Source organism: Garra rufa, chromosome 18, assembly GCF_049309525.1.
Source record: "Garra rufa chromosome 18, GarRuf1.0, whole genome shotgun sequence".
NCBI lineage: Eukaryota > Metazoa > Chordata > Actinopteri > Cypriniformes > Cyprinidae > Garra > Garra rufa.
In genome coordinates this window covers 8,274,073-8,295,737 of record NC_133378.1, presented here as the reverse complement: position 1 = coordinate 8,295,737, position 21,665 = coordinate 8,274,073, and the positions used below count along the sequence as shown (strand labels likewise).

Here is a 21,665-nt window from a genome sequence, read left to right as displayed (position 1 = left end):
CTTTAATCACAACTAGACAGATTTTGCAAGACACAAACTCTCTCCACCTCTGCAAAGTTTCACTTTTTCATTTTAATTTTGATGCCTTACAATAAAAAAAAGAAACTTTATCACATCTATTGCTTTTCAGTTGAAAAAATACGAATACAGTGCAGTTTTTTTTCCCCAATCAGTTGAAGTATACATGTTTTTTTTAGTACAGATTAAAACAAAAAGCCAGGACTGCTCATAAGGAGAGGGACGATGAAGCTCTGTACAACAATATGCATATTAACTCCCAACAGAGGTGTATGACGATCTTCTGGAGTGCAGCCACTGAGTAGACAGAGTGATGCTTACGAATTCAATGCTCTCATTGAATTCAGCTTTGCTCTCTTTCAGATCATGTAGCGTTTAGGTGACAGCTTCCTCTTTTCATTATGTCTTCTCCCTCTCCTCCTTTGTCTGTCCACAACATGCCAGGCGCTTATTCCAGATCTGGCATTTCTGGAGAAAACACAAACATGTAGTATAAAAATCTGCTCTCTAATTTGCAGGATTAATGTCTGTAATGAATGCGGAGCCGAGTTGAAACATAAATGAGTATTTCTTTTTTTTGTGAACTATCCCTTTAATACAGTATTGGCTCTGAATGTATAAGCTAGAAAAAAAGGAAAACTTACTTTCATCATCACTGTCAGCTGATTCCTGAAAAAAAAAAAAAATCAACTGAGTCATTCATAGCATAAAGACAACATTACATGTTTTTAGGCAGGAATGGGTCACTATAGGTGAATTAGAGATACTGACTCATTTATCTAGACACTTTTGTTTTAGCTTTAATATTTACGGTGCTTTGAAGAGGATCAATTTAGAGATGCAATAGAGATGTTTTAGCCTGCTGTCAACATGTATACACCTTACATACGATGTTAATTATTTTACCAAAATAAGAGGGATCGTACAAAATACATGTTATTGTTTATTTAGTACTGACCTGAATAAGATATTTGGCATAAAAGACATTTACATATAGTCCACAACTGCCCACTGTTCTTTAGAAAAATCCTTCAGGTCCCACAAATTGTCTGGTTTTTTTCAGCATTTTTGTGTATTTGAACCCTTTCCAACAATGACTGTATGATTTTGAGATGCATCTTTTCACACTGAGGACAACTGAGGGACTCATATGCAACTATTACAGAAGGTTCAAACGCTCATTGATGCTCCATTTGAAGATCAGGGTAATTTTAACTTCTGGGAAACATGTATCTTCTGTAGCTTCTAAAGAGCAGTACTAAATGAAAAAATATGATATTTAGGCAAAATGTACACATTTTTGTTCAAAAGTTTACACCCCTGACTCTTAATGCATAGTTTTTCCTTCTGGAGCATCAGTGAGTGTTTGAACCTTCTGTAATAGTTGCATATGAGTCCCTCAGTTGTCCTCAGTGTGAAAAGATGCATCTCAAAATCAAACAGTCATTGTTGGAAAGGGTTCAAATACACAAAAATGCTGAAAAACCAAAGAATTTGTGGCACCTGAAGGATTTTTCTGAAGAACAGTGAGCAGTTTAACTGTTGAGGACAAACTAGGGACTCATGAACAACTATCACTAAACAAAACAGCTGTGGATCATTCAGGTGTATGTAAACTTTTGAAGAGGGTCATTTTTATAAATTCAACTATTATTTTCTCTTGTGGACTGTATGTAAACATCTTTTATATAAAATATCTTATTCAGGTCAGTACTAAATGAAAAATAAAATGCATTTTGTATGATTCCTTTTTTATTTTAGTATACGGAGGTAAGATTTTTTTTTTTTTTTTTTTAAAGACATCAGAAATGTTTTTAAAAACAGTCAGAGATCCCATCAGAGAAACATTCACATAAACCCCACTTTCAATTTTTTTGATTTTCTCTGAATATTTCGGGCAGCACAAATAGTGAGCTTGCTGTGTCTGGAATAGTTTTTTTCTATGCTTACACGTCTGCCTCTGTCTTAATCATGTGCTGTCTCTGTTAACTTTCTGATTACGAACTTCATAATGTTTACACATCTTTCCAGGGTGAAGCAAAAAGTATTGGTTGTCTGCGCCAATAGCCTTGTGGGCAGTGCACCAGCATATGGTGCAGTTGCGCTTCGGGTGTCTCACAATTAATAGTGAGAAATGAAGTCAGAATTATGTGATATAAACTCGCAATTGCAACTTATAAAGTCAGTAATTGCGAGATAAAACTCACAATTGTGATAAAGTTGCAATTCTGAATTGCAAGATATAAAGTTCTTTTCTATACAAGTCTTTTTTCTCAGAATTGTGAGATATAAACTCGCAAATGCAAGTTATAAAGTTCAATTTTGAGGGGAAAAAACACTGATATGTTCTCATAACTTGCAATTGCATGTTATACATTCAGAATTGTAAGATATAAGGACATATATATTCTGAGACAAAAAGTCACAATTGAGAGTTTATATCTTGCAATATTGTGCAAAATTAATTCAGCTTTGTGAAATTATGCTAAAAATGCTAATTCACTCTCTGACAGCAGTTGGCGCTTATGGAGCAGCCGCAATACAGCGTTTCCTTGGTTATCACTGTAAACAAAGCAGTGCTGCACCTATTAACACTATTTTAGGATTTTCTTTGAAAATTTCAGCCAGCTCAAATTGAATTTTTTTTTTTCTCTGCTGACACGTCTGCCTCCGTCTTTATCATGTCATGTCTCTGTTAACTTTGTTTACGGACTTGTAATGTTTTCACATCTTTCCAGGGTGAAGCAATATTTATACAGATGATGCAAGATACTTAATCACTGTCTATGGTGCATTGTGATTGGGTTTACACTATCAATACAGAAGAAAAACCAATAGGTTGCAAAATGTAGTAAAAGTAATAAAGTATAAAGCATCAATGCGCCGACATATGGTGCAGTGTGCCTCGGGTGTCCCGAGATCGAATCCCGCCTCGTGGACCTTTCCCAATCCCACCACCCCTCTCTCTCTACCACTTACTTCCTGTCATATCTCCACTGTCCTGTCAAAGAAAAATGGAAAAACACCCCAAAAACAGAAGCGTCGGCCCACCTGGAAAATGCCTGGTATGCCAGATTACTAATCCAGCCCCCATTCCAGCACAGTAAATACTTGTCTGTAAAATCATCCTCTTTAACCCTTGTGCGAACTTATGGACATTTTTGTCCATTGAAGTTTTGTTTTTTGTTTTAAGTGTGTCTGTGTTAATGCCAACTGCATAAATCTTGGCTCAGGTGTGTATTTTTATTGAAATTTTAATATTTCACCCTCATTTCCTTCAAAAAAATCTATTTTACCCTCCGTACAAAAAATACTCACACTCAGGACCTTAAGGACAAAAATGTCCACATTGAAACCCATTAAAACTGCAATTTTTTAACCCAGGGCCATTTGACTATAAAATGACGCAATATTTGATAATAGGCATTCATTCCATCGGAAAGGCTTCAAATTTTACATTTTTACCATTTTTTACTAGATTGTGCCATTTTTTCAAATTTGGCATATAAAAGAAATACTCGCTTTGTGTTTTCTGCTTATGCATATTATAGTCTATTATAGAGTCAATTGGAAAAATAATGCAGCTATAATTGTGTGGGTATGTTGGTAAGGATGTCAGAGTGTGGTTTGCCTGTGTTTACTGAAAATTTTATGGGTGTAATATGTTTGAAAGAAATGATATTGTACTGGCAAATCAAAAATCCCACTCCATGTATATGAGTCTCACCCTTGGCAGGGTCATAGGGCCATGAGAAGGCTATGAATAAGGTCAAAGAAGGTTAACCAGGGTTTCTGCAGATATGAACAAGTGAAATTTAAGACTTTTTAAGACCTTTTTAATACCACCTTATATGAAATTTAAGACCGAACCTGTAATGGAAATAGATATTATATTACATGCATACATGTAATATTTAATGTGTTTAATGTAAAAAGTAAACACAATTTCATGGCTGTCATAAATTAAATTTATTACTACGATATACTGTAAACTTTTCATATCAGCAGATACTATTCCACACAAAATATCCCCATAAAAGTACCACTAGAAATATCTGATGTAAAAAAAAAAATTCTGAAGCAATATTTTCATCAGTGCTCTATTAGCTTTTACATCTTAAATCTGCATATTTGATTTACCTTTATAAAGGACTTTTTTTTACTTTTGAAATGTATGCATTACCTTTGAAATTTATTTTATGAATTTATCAATAAATTCTAAATGGCTGTTAGCAGTGAGATTACATAATTTACACTGCAAAATTAAAAGTGAGATTAATGTTTTAAATACATTTATTGATTTATAAATATATACATTAGAAATGTGGGTGTGGAGGCATACTTTTAAACACCCTAAACTACCAGCAGGTGGCGGTAAGTCACTTCATGAGCGAGTTATTTCAACTGATTCGATCAAAACGCTGAATTACGGTATAGCAAAACGTTGCTAGGAGAATGCTCCTGCTAATGTTGCATATTGTCTAATATGTAAGTAACTACTTGACTAACTACTTTTTTATTGAGCTAAAATTAATGTAACATTTGTGAGAATTTTCAGCAAAAAGCTCACTTGGTATATTACTGAACTATATCATGTTATAAATAAACTATACATTTTAAATTTTTACCTCAGTGTGTTTCTTTAGAGTGCTGTTACATTCATTTGTTTTAAAGTATGTCACAAATAGACCAGAAATACACTATCCATTATCAATTTCTGTTTACGTTGAATGTATTAAAATATGAATCTTTCTTGCCTTTCGATGCTTCGCTAGTTGTTTTTGTCACTTCAGTTTTAATCAGGCGGTTTGTTCGGTCGGGCACGTAAAAAAAAAAACATTTTAAAAGTATTTCGAAGGCTGGCGGTCAGCTAGCTCGACCTATATTTCTTATTATTATTGATAACATTATATACAGAAAAAGGTCGTTTGACCTGTATTCTGCTACTGCGATTCTGAAGACGCAGTAACTTCCACAGAGGGAGAAAAGCTAAGTATCGCTAAACTTGTACTTCCTCACAGCTAAAAAGTTAAATCCATTTTACTTCTGTGGTACAATCCGAGAGAGACTCGCGCCAATAACAGAAAGCTGATTGGCTATTGCATGCTGGTCTCATTTGTAGTTTAAATACAGCAAATTATATTTGGAATTGTGAAATAAAGAACTACAACACCACGGAAACAACAAAAAGAGAATTTAAATGAGCATTAGAGGTAGCGTTACATGGACATCGGAAAAATAAGACCTGTGTAAAATTATTTAAGACCTAGAACAGCGAATTTAAGACTTTTTAAGGCCTAAAATTTAGATTTTTAAATTTTAGACTTTTAAAGACTTTTTAAGACCCCGCGGAAACCCTGTTAATGAGCTTTGAGGATTTTTCTTTTTCACCCAAACACACATTTTAATCCTTGATTGCACTTTTTCATTTGTTATTGTTTTTGCACAGAGATAAAAGGTGAGCTTGAATTTGATGTAGAAGTTCAGAAGCCCCTAAACACATTGTTTTTGTTTTCACCACAAGAAAACGCTGATTTTGTAGTCTGGCAGATTTTATACAAAGTTTGAGTGTTCGCACAGCCCAGACAGGTGTTCGCAAAACAAAACCTAGACATATTTGGTGCTTGAGGGTTTGGTCATTTCATTGCTTGCAAGATGAAGAGACGTTACTCAGCAGAGGAAGCTCTGGAGCTAGTGTTGCCCACTGACAGTCAGAATTATGGAAAGAAACCAGTTTTTAAAGCATTACAATTCTGAAAATTAATGAATGTTTGGTAATTATGAATAGAAGAGATGCTGATAAAAAAAAACAACAGTCAGTGAAAGTGGAAAAAAATATTAATATATAACATTTCTATGACAGTTTTTTGACATGGCCATTTTTGTCCATTATGGCCCTAAGTGTTAGTTTTTTTTTTTTTAAATCTGACACTACATAAATATAAATGCCTCAAAATTAATGTTGTTGTTCTTCAGTGACACACCCAAGAAGCTAATAAACAAAGAAAAAAAATCTGATTATCATTTAGTATATGGAAATTAACTACTATTTTTCATATTTTTATAAAAAAACACCTGTGGCATTATGTAAACAATCCAGCATTTAAAGGGTTAAAATTCTGAAAATTAATGAATGTTTGGTATCTATGGATAGAACAGATGCTGGTTAAAAAAATCGATATCAGTGAAAGTGGAAAAAAATATTAATAAATCATATTTTATGACAGTTTTCGGACATGGACATTTTTGTCCATTTTGCACCTATGTGTAACTTTTTTTTTTGAACGCACAAGGGTTAAGGCAAGGTTAAAAAACATCTCCTGTCAAAAGCGTGTTGAGACTCTGTGTTCTGTTCTATTCTGTTGCACTCCACCCCATTAACCCTATATGAGCCTAATTAAACTGGGATTCCTTGAAAGTGACAAGTTGACTAAATCTTCAAACAACACAAATAGTCAAACAACTAGCCAATTAAAAGTAAATGGTTTTGTACACTAATACTTTTGACAATTTGGAAAGTAAAAATTGTCTATTTTTCTTACCCTTATGTCAATCCAAATCTGTATGATTTTTTTATCCTCAGTGGAACAGAAGATATTTTAAATAATGTTTTTTGTCCATTTGTCCATACAGAGTTGTTTTGGACCCCACTGACTTACATCGTATAGACAAATTTATTTTTCAAAAAAAACAGCATATATAAAAGTCAATGGAATTAGAAAAAATGTTGGGTTGGAATAACATGAGGCTGAGTGAATGATTTGGATTACCCATCCCATTAAACTTAACTTTATAACACATATGGAGAAACTATTAAATCTTACATCATCTGCTCCATCTAGGTCAGGTAGATCATCCTCTCCTCCCATGTTGCCCATCATCTAAAACAAACAAAGCAAGTCAGTGCACCGCATTAATTACATAAATAGTTTTCACACAGTTCCCATAATAATAGGCAATACTGCCGGGAGGGTGAATTATAACTATTTTTTAACTAAAAAGTACCAACATCTGAAAAGCGATCATAGTTGGACAAATCTTCGTCTGAATCATCCTCCCAGTCTTTCCAGTTGTTGAAGTCAACACTAAGCCAGTTGAGCTGTAAACAAAATTCAAGCGAGACAAACAAAATACAAGTATATCAAGTTTCAACAGTCAACAATTTAAGTGCAGATGCACTGACATTACAATTCTGGCTGGTGTGATACACTGATGATTATTTTATACAACAGGTTTTTAAATATAAAACTACTAGTTAATTAGATAACATTGCAAAATAACTTAATGCCACCGAGTACTTTTAATTTTAAAACCAGAAAATATGCAAACACATACGTGTTACTATTAGACTTGCTCAACAAGATTCTCTACAGAAAACCGGCAATAGAAGACAGTTTTCTCACTATAGCGCCTCTTGTGGCAGCACTGAGGTTTTACATCGATAATACACAAAATTGCTAAAAGCACATGGAAACTTATCTAGTTTGTTTGAGCCATATTTTCAGGTTTGGGGTAGAAGTAGAAGTCTGACATTTTTAGATAATTGTTAAAGCCAATACTTTTAATACAGTCTGAGTTCAAATTGTCAAGATATCTGATATAGTCCTTCATCAAATAATGACATTTTAATTGTAAATACTGCAGTGACAATAAACATGGAACAAAACTTACCTTTGCTTTGTCTTTTGTTAACCTGGGCCAGGATTTCCCTCCCTCTGCTTTCCGTAAACAGCACAGGATCGACCGGTCTGTACGCCTGTGTTTGGACCCCTGAGAACAGAAAGTAAAACATAACACAAAACGTGCTCATCCTGAAATGTGCATCCCAATGGGGGGTAATTTGAAACGGGATATCTCAACTGTGTGCTAAACTCACATCTTGATCGATGGATTCAAAAAGGTCAATTTCATTTGAGTACTTCATGTTATCTGCCCCACTGAGACAGCTGGAAGAGAGCAGAAGACAGTCAAACTACAGCCTAAAATCTAAAAAAAGCCTTTTGTGTTTTACATAGATGATTGACGTTATAACATCATACCTGAAACCAAATTTGGACTTGTCAAAATTTACATTCACATCCTTGCTGTCCTCCACCAAAAACTCAATGAAGACAAAGTCTCGTCTGTCGTACCACTTAGCAGCTGCTGGATGCCTGAGAAGGGAAATTTGTATTTAAATTAGAGCTAGTATGGATAGGATAATTTAAGGATAACAATCTTATGTGGATGTAATCATTTTAATCGGATGATTTAAAGAAATTAATATAATATGTTAGCCAGGCTGAACAATCAGCTATTTATGGAAGCTTGTTTCTGCCACTGAATAACAAGGTTAAATAAATAAGGTTACTGCAACTTTTTCTCTTACAATTCTTCCTTTTTTTCTCAGAATTGCGTGATACAAACATTAAGTCAGAATTGCGAGACAAACTTATAATTCTGAGAAATAAAGTCAGAAATGCAATATATAAAGTCAGAATTCTGCCATTTTTTCTCAGAATCGCATGATATAAACTCGCAATTGCGGGTTGTAAAGTCAGAATTGTGAGACAAACTCACAATTCTGAGAAATAAAGTCAGAATTGCAAGATATAGTCATTTAGACATTTAGACATATATATATATATATATATATAGACATTATAGACACATATAGACATTATTTCTCAAACTTGTGAGACAAAAATTCACAATTTTGTGAGATGCGACTTTTTCTCTCAGAATTGCGACTATATTTCTCAGAATTGCGACTTTATTTCTCTCAGAATTGCGACTATATTTCTCAGAATTGCGACTATATTTCTCTCAGAATTGCGACTTTATTTCTCTCAGAATTGCGACTATATTTCTCAGAATTGCAACTTAATTTCTCTCAGAATTGCGACTATATTTCTCAGAATTGCAACTTAATTTCTCTCAGAATTGCGACTATATTTCTCTCAGAATTGCGACTTTATTTCACTCAGAATTGCGACTATATTTCTCTCAGAATTGCGACTATATTTCTCTCAGAATTGCGACTTTATTTCTCTCAGAATTGCGACTATATTTCTCAGAATTGCGACTATATTTCTCAGAATTGCAACTTAATTTCTCTCAGAATTGCGACCATATTTCTCAGAATTGCGACTATATTTCTCAGAATTGCGACTATATTTCTCAGAATTGCGACTTTATTTCTCTCAGAATTACGACTATATTTCTCAGAATTGCGACTATATTTCTCAGAATTGCAACTTAATTTCTCTCAGAATTGCGACTATATTTCTCAGAATTGCGACTATATTTCTCAGAATTGCGACTTTATTTCTCTCAGAATTACGACTATATTTCTCAGAATTGCGACTATATTTCTCAGAATTGCAACTTAATTTCTCTCAGAATTGCGACTATATTTCTCAGAATTGCAACTTAATTTCTCTCAGAATTGCGACTATATTTCTCAGAATTGCGACTATATTTCTCAGAATTGCAAATTAATTTCTCTCAGAATTGCGACTATATTTCTCAGAATTGCGACTATATTTCTCAGAATTGCAACTTAATTTCTCTCAGAATTGCGACTATATTTCTCAGAATTGCGACTATATTTCTCAGAATTGCGACTATATTTCTCAGAATTGCAACTTAATTTCTCTCAGAATTGCGACTATATTTCTCAGAATTGCGACTATATTTCTCAGAATTGCGACTATATTTCTCAGAATTGCGACTATATTTCTCAGAATTGCAACTTAATTTCTCTCAGAATTGCGACTATATTTCTCAGAATTGCGACTATATTTCTCAGAATTGCGACTATATTTCTCAGAATTGCGACTATATTTCTCAGAATTGCAAATTAATTTCTCTCAGAATTGCGACTATATTTCTCAGAATTGCGACTATATTTCTCAGAATTGCGACTATATTTCTCAGAATTGCAACTTAATTTCTCTCAGAATTGCGACTATATTTCTCAGAATTGCGACTATATTTCTCAGAATTGCGACTATATTTCTCAGAATTGCGACTTTATTTCTCTCAGAATTACGACTATATTTCTCAGAATTGCGACTATATTTCTCAGAATTGCAACTTAATTTCTCTCAGAATTGCGACTATATTTCTCAGAATTGCAACTTAATTTCTCTCAGAATTGCGACTATATTTCTCAGAATTGCGACTATATTTCTCAGAATTGCAAATTAATTTCTCTCAGAATTGCGACTATATTTCTCAGAATTGCAACTTAATTTCTCTCAGAATTGCGACTATATTTCTCAGAATTGCAAATTAATTTCTCTCAGAATTGCGACTATATTTCTCAGAATTGCAACTTAATTTCTCTCAGAATTGCGACTATATTTCTCAGAATTGCGACTATATTTCTCTCAGAATTGCGACTATATTTCTCAGAATTGCAACTTTATTTCTCTCAATTGCGACTATATTTCTCAGAACTGCGACTATATTTCTCAGAACTGCGACTTTATTTCTCTCAGAATTGCGACTATATTTCTCAGAATTGCAACTTTATTTCTCTCAATTGCGACTATATTTCTCTCAATTGCGACTTTATTTCTCTCAATTGCGACTTTATTTCTCAGAATTGCGACTTTATTTCTCAGAATTGCGACTTTATTTCTCTCAATTACGACTATATTTCTCTCAGAATCGCGACTATATTTCTCAGAATTGCAACTTTATTTCTCTCAGAATTGCGACTATATTTCTCAGAATTGCGACTATATTTCTCAGAATTGCAACTTAATTTCTCTCAGAATTGCGACTATATTTCTCAGAATTGCAAATTAATTTCTCTCAGAATTGCGACTATATTTCTCAGAATTGCGACTATATTTCTCAGAATTGCAACTTAATTTCTCTCAGAATTGCGACTATATTTCTCAGAATTGCAAATTAATTTCTCTCAGAATTGCGACTATATTTCTCAGAATTGCGACTATATTTCTCAGAATTGCAACTTAATTTCTCTCAGAATTGCGACTATATTTCTCAGAATTGCGACTATATTTCTCTCAGAATTGCGACTATATTTCTCAGAATTGCGACTTTATTTCTCTCAGAATTGCGACTATATTTCTCAGAATTGCAACTTTATTTCTCTCAATTGCGACTATATTTCTCTCAATTGCGACTATATTTCTCAGAATTGCGACTTTTATTTCTCAGAATTGCGACTTTATTTCTCTCAGAATTGCGACTATATTTCTCAGAATTGCAACTTTATTTCTCTCAATTGCGACTATATTTCTCTCAATTGCGACTTTATTTCTCTCAATTGCGACTTTATTTCTCAGAATTGCGACTTTATTTCTTAGAATTGCGACTTTATTTCTCAGAATTGCGACTTTATTTCTCTCAATTGCGACTATATTTCTCTCAGAATCGCGACTATATTTCTCAGAATTGCAACTTTATTTCTCTCAGAATTGCGACTATATTTCTCAGAATTGCGACTATATTTCTCAGAATTGCAACTTAATTTCTCTCAGAATTGCGACTATATTTCTCAGAATTGCGACTTTATTTCTCAGAATTGCGACTTTATTTCTCTCAGAATTGTGACTATATTTCTCAGAATTGCGACTATATTTCTCAGAATTGCGACAATATTTCTCAGAATTGCGACTTTATTTCTCAGAATTGCGACTATTTTTCTCAGAATTGCAACTTAATTTCTCTCAGAATTGCGACTATATTTCTCAGAATTGCGACTTTATTTCTCTCAATTGCGACTATATTTCTCTCAATTGCGACTATATTTCTCAGAATTGCGACTTTATTTCTCAGAATTGCGACTTTATTTCTCAGAATTGCGACTTTATTTCTCTCAGAATTGCGACTTTATTTCTCAGAATTGCGACTTTATTTCTCAGAATTGCGACTTTATTTCTCTCAGAATTGCGACTATATTTCTCAGAATTGCAACTTAATTTCTCTCAGAATTGCGACTATATTTCTCAGAATTGCAACTTAATTTCTCTCAGAATTGCGACTATATTTCTCAGAATTGCGACTATGTTTCTCAGAATTGCGACTATATTTCTCAGAATTGCGACTTTCTCAGAATTGCGACTATATTTCAACTTTATTTCTCAGAATTGCGACTATATTTCTCAGAATTGCGACTATATTTCTCAGAATTGCGACTATATTTCTCAGAATTGCGACTATATTTCTCAGAATTGCGACTATATTTCTCAGAATTGCGACTATATTTCTCAGAATTGCGACTTTATTTCTCAGAATTGCGACTTTATTTCTCAGAATTGCGACTTAATTTCTCTCAGAATTGCGACTATATTTCTCAGAATTGCGACTTAATTTCTCTCAGAATTGCGACTATATTTCTCAGAATTGCGACTTTATTTCTCAGAATTGCGACTTTATTTCTCTCAGAATTGCGACTATTTCTCAGAATTGCGACTATATTTCGACTTTATTTCTCAGAATTGCGACTATATTTCTCAGAATTGCGACTATATTTCTCTCAATTGCGACTATATTTCTCTCAATTGCGACTATATTTCTCTCAATTGCGACTTTATTTCTCAGAATTGCGACTTTATTTCTCAGAATTGCGACTTCATTTCTCAGAATTGCGACTTCATTTCTCTAAATTGCGACTATATTTCTCAGAATTGCGACTTTATTTCTCAGAATTGCGACTTTATCTCTCAGAATTGCGACTATATTTCTCAGAATTGCGACTTAATTTCTCTCAGAATTGCGACTTAATTTCTCTCAGAATTGCGACTTAATTTCTCTCAGAATTGCGACTTTATTTTCTCAGAATTGCGACTTTATTTCTCAGAATTGCGACTATTTCTCAGAATTGCAACTTAATTTCTCTAAGAATTGCAACTTAATTTCTCTCAGAATTGCGACTATATTTCTCAGAATTGCAACTTAATTTCTCTCAGAATTGCGACTTTATTTTCTCAGAATTGCGACTTTATTTCTCAGAATTGCGACTATTTCTCAGAATTGCAACTTAATTTCTCTAAGAATTGCAACTTAATTTCTCTCAGAATTGCGACTATTTCTCAGAATTGCGACTATTTCTCAGAATTGCGACTATTTCTCAGAATTGCGACTTTATTTCTCAGAATTGCGACTTTATTTCTCAGAATTGCGACTTTATTTCTCAGAATTGCGACTTTATTTCTCAGAATTGCGACTTTATTTCTCAGAATTGCGACTTTATTTCTCAGAATTGCGACTTTATTTCTCAGAATCGCGACTTTATTTCTCAGAATCGCGACTTAATTTCTCAGAATCGCGACTTAATTTCTCTCAGAATCGCGACTTAATTTCTCTCAGAATCGCGACTATATTTCTCAGAATTGCGACTATATTTCTCAGAATTGCGACTTTATTTCTCAGAATTGCGACTTTATTTCTCAGAATTGCGACTTAATTTCTCAGAATTGCAACTTAATTTGTCTCAGAATTGCGACTTAATTTCTCAGAATTGCGACTATATTTCTCAGAATTGCAACTTAATTTCTCTCAGAATTGCGACTATATTTCTCAGAATTGCGACTATGTTTCTCAGAATTGCGACTATGTTTCTCAGAATTGCGACTATGTTTCTCAGAATTGCGACTTTCTCAGAATTGCGACTATATTTCAACTTTATTTCTCAGAATTGCGACTATATTTCTCAGAATTGCGACTATATTTCTCAGAATTGCGACTATATTTCTCAGAATTGCGACTATATTTCTCAGAATTGCGACTATATTTCTCAGAATTGCGACTTTATTTCTCAGAATTGCGACTTTATTTCTCAGAATTGCGACTTTATTTCTCAGAATTGCAACTTAATTTCTCTCAGAATTGCGACTATATTTCTCAGAATTGCGACTATATTTCTCAGAATTGCGACTTTATTTCTCAGAATTGCGACTTTATTTCTCTCAGAATTGCGACTTTATTTCTCTCAGAATTGCGACTATTTCTCAGAATTGCGACTATATTTCGACTTTATTTCTCAGAATTGCGACTATTATTTCTCTCAATTGCGACTATATTTCTCTGAATTGCGACTATATTTCTCTCAATTGCGACTATATTTCTCAGAATTGCGACTATATTTCTCAGAATTGCGACTATATTTCTCTCAATTGCGACTATATTTCTCTCAATTGCGACTTTATTTCTCAGAATTGCGACTTTATTTCTCAGAATTGCGACTTTATTTCTCAGAATTGCGACTATATTTCTCAGAATTGCGACTATATTTCTCAGAATTGCAACTTTATTTCTCAGAATTGCGACTTTATTTCTCAGAATTGCGACTTAATTTCTCAGAATTGCGACTTAATTTCTCTCAGAATTGCGACTTAATTTCTCTCAGAATTGCGACTATATTTCTCAGAATTGCAACTTAATTTCTCTCAGAATTGCGACTTAATTTCTCTCAGAATTGCGACTTAATTTCTCTCAGAATTGCGACTTTATTTTCTCAGAATTGCGACTTTATTTCTCAGAATTGCGACTTTATTTCTCAGAATTGCGACTATTTCTCAGAATTGCAACTTAATTTCTCTCAGAATTGCGACTATATTTCTCAGAATTGCAACTTAATTTCTCTCAGAATTGCGACTATTTCTCAGAATTGCGACTATATTTCTCAGAATTGCGACTTTATTTCTCAGAATTGCGACTTTATTTCTCAGAATTGCGACTTTATTTCTCAGAATTGCGACTTTATTTCTCAGAATCGCGACTTAATTTCTCAGAATCGCGACTTAATTTCTCAGAATCGCGACTTAATTTCTCAGAATCGCGACTTAATTTCTCTCAGAATCGCGACTATATTTCTCAGAATTGCGACTATATTTCTCAGAATTGCGACTATATTTCTCAGAATTGCGACTTTATTTCTCAGAATTGCGACTTTATTTCTCAGAATTGCGACTTAATTTCTCAGAATTGCAACTTAATTTGTCTCAGAATTGCGACTTAATTTCTCAGAATTGCGACTATATTTCTCAGAATTGCAACTTAATTTCTCTCAGAATCGCGACTTAATTTCTCTCAGAATCGCGACTATATTTCTCAGAATTGCGACTATATTTCTCAGAATTGCGACTATATTTCTCAGAATTGCGACTTTATTTCTCAGAATTGCGACTTTATTTCTCAGAATTGCGACTTAATTTCTCAGAATTGCAACTTAATTTGTCTCAGAATTGCGACTTAATTTCTCAGAATTGCGACTATATTTCTCAGAATTGCAACTTAATTTCTCTCAGAATTGCGACTTAATTTCTCTCAGAATTGCGACTTTATTTCTCAGAATTGCAACTTTGTCTCAATTTTGAAAACCAAAAAGGTCAGAATTGTGAGATAAAAAGTCATAATTACCTTTTTTATTCAGTGGAGGAAACTGTCTTTTCTAGATATTTGATCATTTAAGGTTATAAAATATGTCTCGTCAATAGACAGACATGCTTTTCCCCTTTCATTGTCAAATATACTGTTTTCATATATTTAATTAAATATTGTGCAAAATTAGGTTGCAATTTTGAGCATCTCTTTTTTTTTTTTACAGAAATTACTACATTTAGTCAGCAATAACACATTAAATTGATTAAAAGTGACACCAAAGACATTTATAATATTTCAAATAAATGCTGATCTTTTGAACTTATCTGTTCAAAGAATCCTAAAAAATAAAATGTATAATGGTTTCCACTAGGGATGCACCGATCCGAATCGGCCGATCATTTGCGCGTTTTGTCAGTAAAGCCGGTTCTGTAATCAGCGGTAAATGCCATCAGGTGCGTGATTTCACGTTGAGCCGTATATACTACACACAGCCGTTGTTCACTGATGAGCTGCGCACATTCACACTGATAATGAACATTGATTTGCGCAGCTCGTCGGTAAACAACGGCTGTGTGTAGTATATACGGCTCAACGTGAAATCACGCACCTGATGGCATTTACCGCTGATTACAGAACCGGCTTTACTGACAAAACGCGCAAGCATGATCGGCCGATTCGGATCGGTGCATCCCTAGTTTCCACAAAAATATTAAGCAGCACAACTGTTTTCAATATTGATAATCAGGAATGTTTCTTGAGCAGCAAATCAGGATATTACAATGATTTCTGATGGATCATGGGACACTGAAGACTAGAGTAATAATGCTGAATATTCAGCTTTATATCACAGAAATAAATTACATTTTTAAAATATTCAAATAGAAAAAATTACTTTAAATTCTAAAATGATTTCACAATATTAGTGTTTTATCTGTTTTTTTTTTTTGCAAATAAATGCATCCTTGTGAGCATAAAAAACTTCTTTCAAAGCAAAAAATTTAATTTTTAAATGGCACATACAGACATATAAACACAGATATAGAATGACGTGCGTGTCAAAATTTCTTTTTACAAAATTATCAGAAAAACTAATTGGTAGAAATTTTTTCTTGCTGTATCGCAAAATTTCATTTAAATTTTATTGCATTTTTAAATGCATAATTGTCCCTTTGGTTAGCATAGGAGCCTTTAAAAATCATTGTGCATTTTAATTAGGGCCGGGACTCGATTAAAAAATTTAATCTAATTAATTAGAGGCTTTGTAATTAATTAATCGAAATTAATCGCATTTTAATCGCATATAAATATTTGACCTGAGAACAGTGAGAAGTAAGTTTTTTTATATGGATTTTTAGTATACCATTGAATAATGACTGAATACATAAGCTTAAGCAACAAAATATTGTTTATTTTTTTTCAACCAAGTCCATTAAGTGTAGCAATAGGCTCGATGTGCTACAGTGATATGTGAATTCCTTGTTGCATAGCTTGCACACAACCATGCTCTTATCGACGCTTCCATCCATTCCACAGGCTACCAACCTTTCCACAGATAAACAAACAGTGTTCCAACCAATCAGCGTCAGGGGTTTGGTGTTGTGGACTTTCGCTCCGCCTCCCTGGAGGCTCCCTCACATCCCTGCACCAGTAGGAAAGTCCACAATACCAAACCCCTGACGCTGATTGGTTGGAACACTGTTTGTTTATCTGTGGAATAGTTGATAGCGCCGATTGTTTTTTTTTGGCATATCTCGGACCCTAGGCTGACCAGAGAGACGCGTTTTTTTCACAGACAATTTATGGGGCAGGCAGCGAGCGGATCGTGAAGAAAGGTCAGCTGAAATTGACACTTTATGTTTTAGGCTAGAAATCGCTGATACAACCTTTAACTGACACTCTGTTGCTTAGTTACCTGAATCCTGTCACTGTTTAAACTGCCTTGTCAATCATCACAGTTAACATTATCTACATTTCGTTTAATTTAATTTCCTACCGTATTAGAGAGAACTTAAGAGGCACGTTCTTTAACGAGTCTTTCATGCCGAGAACTCTGCTCTTGTGTTTGCTTAATTATGCATTTAAACGTTAATGATCAAACCTATCATTATAAATGTTACTGCACATGGAATATAACGCGGATAACATTTAAAAAATATTTTTTATCAGGTTACACACTGATTTATTTATCACTCAAACCCCTTTCTCTACCTGTCCGTTGGTCGCGCATATCCTCCATGTTTGTAGTTTAACACTTTTTATGCGTGTTTGTAGTTCTAATCGAATCCTCGTTCACGGCGCAGTGTGTTGTGGGCAATATTAGCCGTTAGAGTGTGCATTGATCGTTAAGTAGTAGACCATCCGGGATCTTTGGAATACTTTTTTAAACATACTACGATTTGGGACATACAATACTATTTAGGACTAGGGCTGCAACTAACGACTATTTTAATAGTCGACTAGTCACCGACTATTGAAACGATTAGTCGACTAATCGGATAATTATTCAATTTTTCTCAAATTTAGCATGAGATTGCTTTAATTATGTGGAAAATTATAGTAAACACAAGAAAGAAGGGGGTACTTCAATGAAAAATGCATATTTTGCTGCTGATAGGCCAATTCATACTAAAAGTAAATAAAAATGCCCTGTCTAAAACCAATTAGGCACAGTGCTCGGTCAGTACAGACATAAATGCATAAATTAAGAAACTCTATAATTTTTTTAATGGACAGGCACATTTGTTTTATAAGAAAAAATAAATTAAAATCAAGTAAACATTTTCTTCCTGTAAACCATCAGCAGCAATAAAACAGTAAACAAAAATGTATATCCAAAACAAAACGTATTGGCTTCCATGTTATTTAAATCTTACCGAGGCCAGCCAAACTCCGTTTCATTCAACTGTCCGACGTGCTTTCTCTTTAAATGTTCGTGCATCACAGAGGTGCTGCCGTGATGCGCAAGGACTGCTTTACAAACCATGCAGGTAATATTTTAATTCGCCGTAGCAGGCTAAAATGCTCCCAAACTTTACTCCTGTTTCATACATACTCACCAGTCTGCAGTGCGTCTACAGTCCGTGTGCGTTACGTATGCGGTGCAGAAGCAGCACAGACTCGTTTTGCTTTCACACAGAACGCGTTTGCAGTCCGTACATTGTGAACGTTCTAATCCGTTAACATGGGTGTGGAAAAAAAAAACGCACTGCAGACGGAGTATGTGTGAAACGGGCGTGTTTTGGTACGCGCAGCTGCTGCGTTGGACGCCGCCATTTCTGTATGTTATCGCTCAGCATAGAAGCTGCGTATGTGCGACTCTCGGCAGAAAGATGCCTCACTCGGTTGTCTGGCGACAACATCGACAATGAAATTCATTGTCGACTATTTCTATTATCGATTTTTGTCGACAACGTCGACGAATCGTTGCAGCCCTATTTAGGACGGACGCAGCTTGTCTGAATGCTAGTTGGTGCTCCAGTATAATCGGTCCGCCGAATCTCATCCAGTGAGAAACGTTCCGCAGTGCAAAACTAAGTGCGATTAAAATGCGTTAAATTTTAACGCGTTATTTTTGTGTAATTAATTAATCTAAATTAATGCGTTAAAGTCCCGGCCCTAATTTTAATATTTTAATAATTATCTTCCCATTAATCCCATTAATAGTTTCCACAGATTTTGACAATATATGTCATAAAAACAGCACTGTTTACGTGTTCTCTATGTGTTCATATTAACATTGTCCAATGAAAATCCCTAAGTTGACCACTAACTTAAATATTAGGTGGAACAACACGTTTCTCACAAATACCAGAAGAAATAAGGCCCAAAAAACTCAATTCTCTCAACAAATAAGTAGGTCTGTAAAATGCAGGTGGCGGACATCTGTGACACACCACTTCAACCTGCTGCCTGTGATCCTGCTCCTTTACTAAAGGATGGTGTATCAAATTTGCTCTGCTTACTGAGTGACTCATGATTGAACTCTAAAGATGAAACAAGTAAACACTTACCAACAGCGGAATTTTAATTTAGAAATTAATTAAATTCCAATCTCATAATAAATTTAATCCTCATACTGTCCATGCCCATAGGACCAAAGTAATTAATTGTAACTGGTATGAAATACCATCAGGGCACAACAGTTTTTTAATAAAGATAATATGGTCACATGATTTATTGATATGATAATCTGAGGAATGTCTGCCGTTAAAATAAAAATACCAAATTTAAAAAAAAATTGCTGAGAGGTTTAGATGTAACGTTAATCCCCATCTTCTTGCAGTGGGTTGAGTGAATATGTGTTATTGTAACTTATTCATTGATTCATTCATTCTGGCCCTGAAGCACGTGCAGGCGGCGCGCTCATTTTCGCAACTCATTCAACCATATAAGAAACCGATGAGCTCCGTCACCTTAACAACACTTTATGCAAGTTTGTCGATACTAAAATACAATTTTATAAACATTTGTGTGTTTACCAACACTTGAGTGGCAAAAGAGCGCAACATGCTAACACCGGTGAGCTGATACAGGCTAACCGTAACATGCTAACTTACTTTTTGATACATTTCATAATTTAGTAAACATTACTGATTTTTGAACATAATACTTTTAGATTTAGCTTTTATTAAATCTGCTGAGAAGCCCATTACGTTAGTGGATAGTTTAACGACTAGGAGAGGAGTGAATGAGTCGTGTAGAAGTAACTGTTAGCTAATGCTGGCTAGCGCTATGCCTCACAGTCTACATAGTTATTCAGTTTCGGTTTCATTAACGAGCTGTATTTCGCATTAATTAGAGCAGATATTTCCAACAGAAAGCGCAGACTTACATGACTTTGGCGGTTGTGTGTGTGAGGATCGGCAACGTCTAATCGGGGTTTCTGGTATGTTCTCCCGGGGTTCTGTTCTGGTGTCACACAGGAGTACGAGTGGGCGGAGCCTCAAGCCACGCCCCTTATAATCGTTGGACTTTTCTAGAGCTTCCGTTTGGAAATACTGCACAATCCTCAACGCACTGCAAAAATGCTTTTCTGACTTACCTTTTCTTAATTCTTTGTCTCGTTTCCAGCCAAAATATCTAAAAATTCTTAAATCAAGAAGGATTTTCTAGACAAGTAAAATTATTGTTTTTTCTTTTTTGCTTGAAACAAGCTAAATAATCTGCCAATGGGTTAGGCAAAATAATCTTGTTTAAAATAAGCATTATTTATGTGTTGTAAACATATCGTTTTTATGTCTTTATTACAACAAGAGAAGATGTCGTTTTAATGGCATAACATCTTGTTATTACAAGAAAAGATGAGGGTTTAATGAGAAAAAGATGTTTTAATGACAACATTATGAGAAAAGTTTTAAAGTTTTAAAGACATAACATCTCATTATTACGAGAAAAGATGTATTTTTAAAGGGACAGTGAAAAAAAATGTGATGTTTATCTGCTTACCCCCAGGGCATCCAAGATGTAGGTGACTTTGTTTCTTCAGTAGAACACAATCAAAGATTTTTAACTCAAACTGTTGCAGTCTGTCAGTCATATAATGGCAGTCAATGGGCTCCATGGATTTTAGAGTCAAAAAAACATACACAGACAAAACCAAATTAAATTCTGCGGCTTGTGACGATACATTTACCTTTTGGACTAATTTTTATTGTTGCAGTTATGATCATTTTTTAAATATTTTATACTGTTGCAGTTATAAACAAATTATTGAAGTATTGTTGCAGTTGTGATCAAAGGTTTATTGTTATACTAACTAGTACAATTATGAACAAACTTGCTAGATTGTAGTTGTGCTATAATCTTTGCTGGTATATTGTTGTAGTTTTGAACAAAGAATATGAGTAAATTGCAGTTCTGAACAAACTATATTGATATATTCTTGCAGTTGAGATGTTATATTCTTTCAGATATGTGAATAAATTATTAAAACACTGTTTTATGGCTGATTATTTGAATTAAAGCAGTGTTCAAAATGGATAATTTCATGTTTTTTACATAACTTTCCACAATATTTAAGTAAAGTTCATTATTGAATATTAAAAGCTCAAGAAAATACAGAAAATCTTGTGTAAAAATTTGAATTACGGAAAATTACTGTAATTTAATGTGCCTGTTATTTTACGGCACCCAGCTGCCGGAATTTTACCGTTTTCTTACGGGATTTTTTTTTACAGTGCATACAATGGCAGTGGATGGGAACCAGACCTTAAAAAGAAAAAAAGAAGAAAAAAAAACATGCACAGACAAATCCAAATTACACCCTGCGACTCGTGACGATACATTGATGTCCTAAGACACGA

General features: G+C 34.2%; 1 protein-coding gene across 1 annotated transcript; it reads right to left on the bottom strand.

Moving 5' to 3' along the window:
* Nucleotides 1-50: 50 nt before the first annotated feature.
* Nucleotides 51-20,311, bottom strand: ptges3b (prostaglandin E synthase 3b (cytosolic)). Its single transcript, XM_073823176.1, has 8 exons — nucleotides 20,195-20,311; nucleotides 8,058-8,171; nucleotides 7,895-7,964; nucleotides 7,690-7,788; nucleotides 7,028-7,117; nucleotides 6,843-6,899; nucleotides 663-687; nucleotides 51-486 (listed from the first exon to the last, which is right to left on the bottom strand). Coding segments are annotated over exons 1-8 (477 nt in total). The 5' UTR covers nucleotides 20,197-20,311; the 3' UTR covers nucleotides 51-466.
* Nucleotides 20,312-21,665: the final 1,354 nt, after the last annotated feature.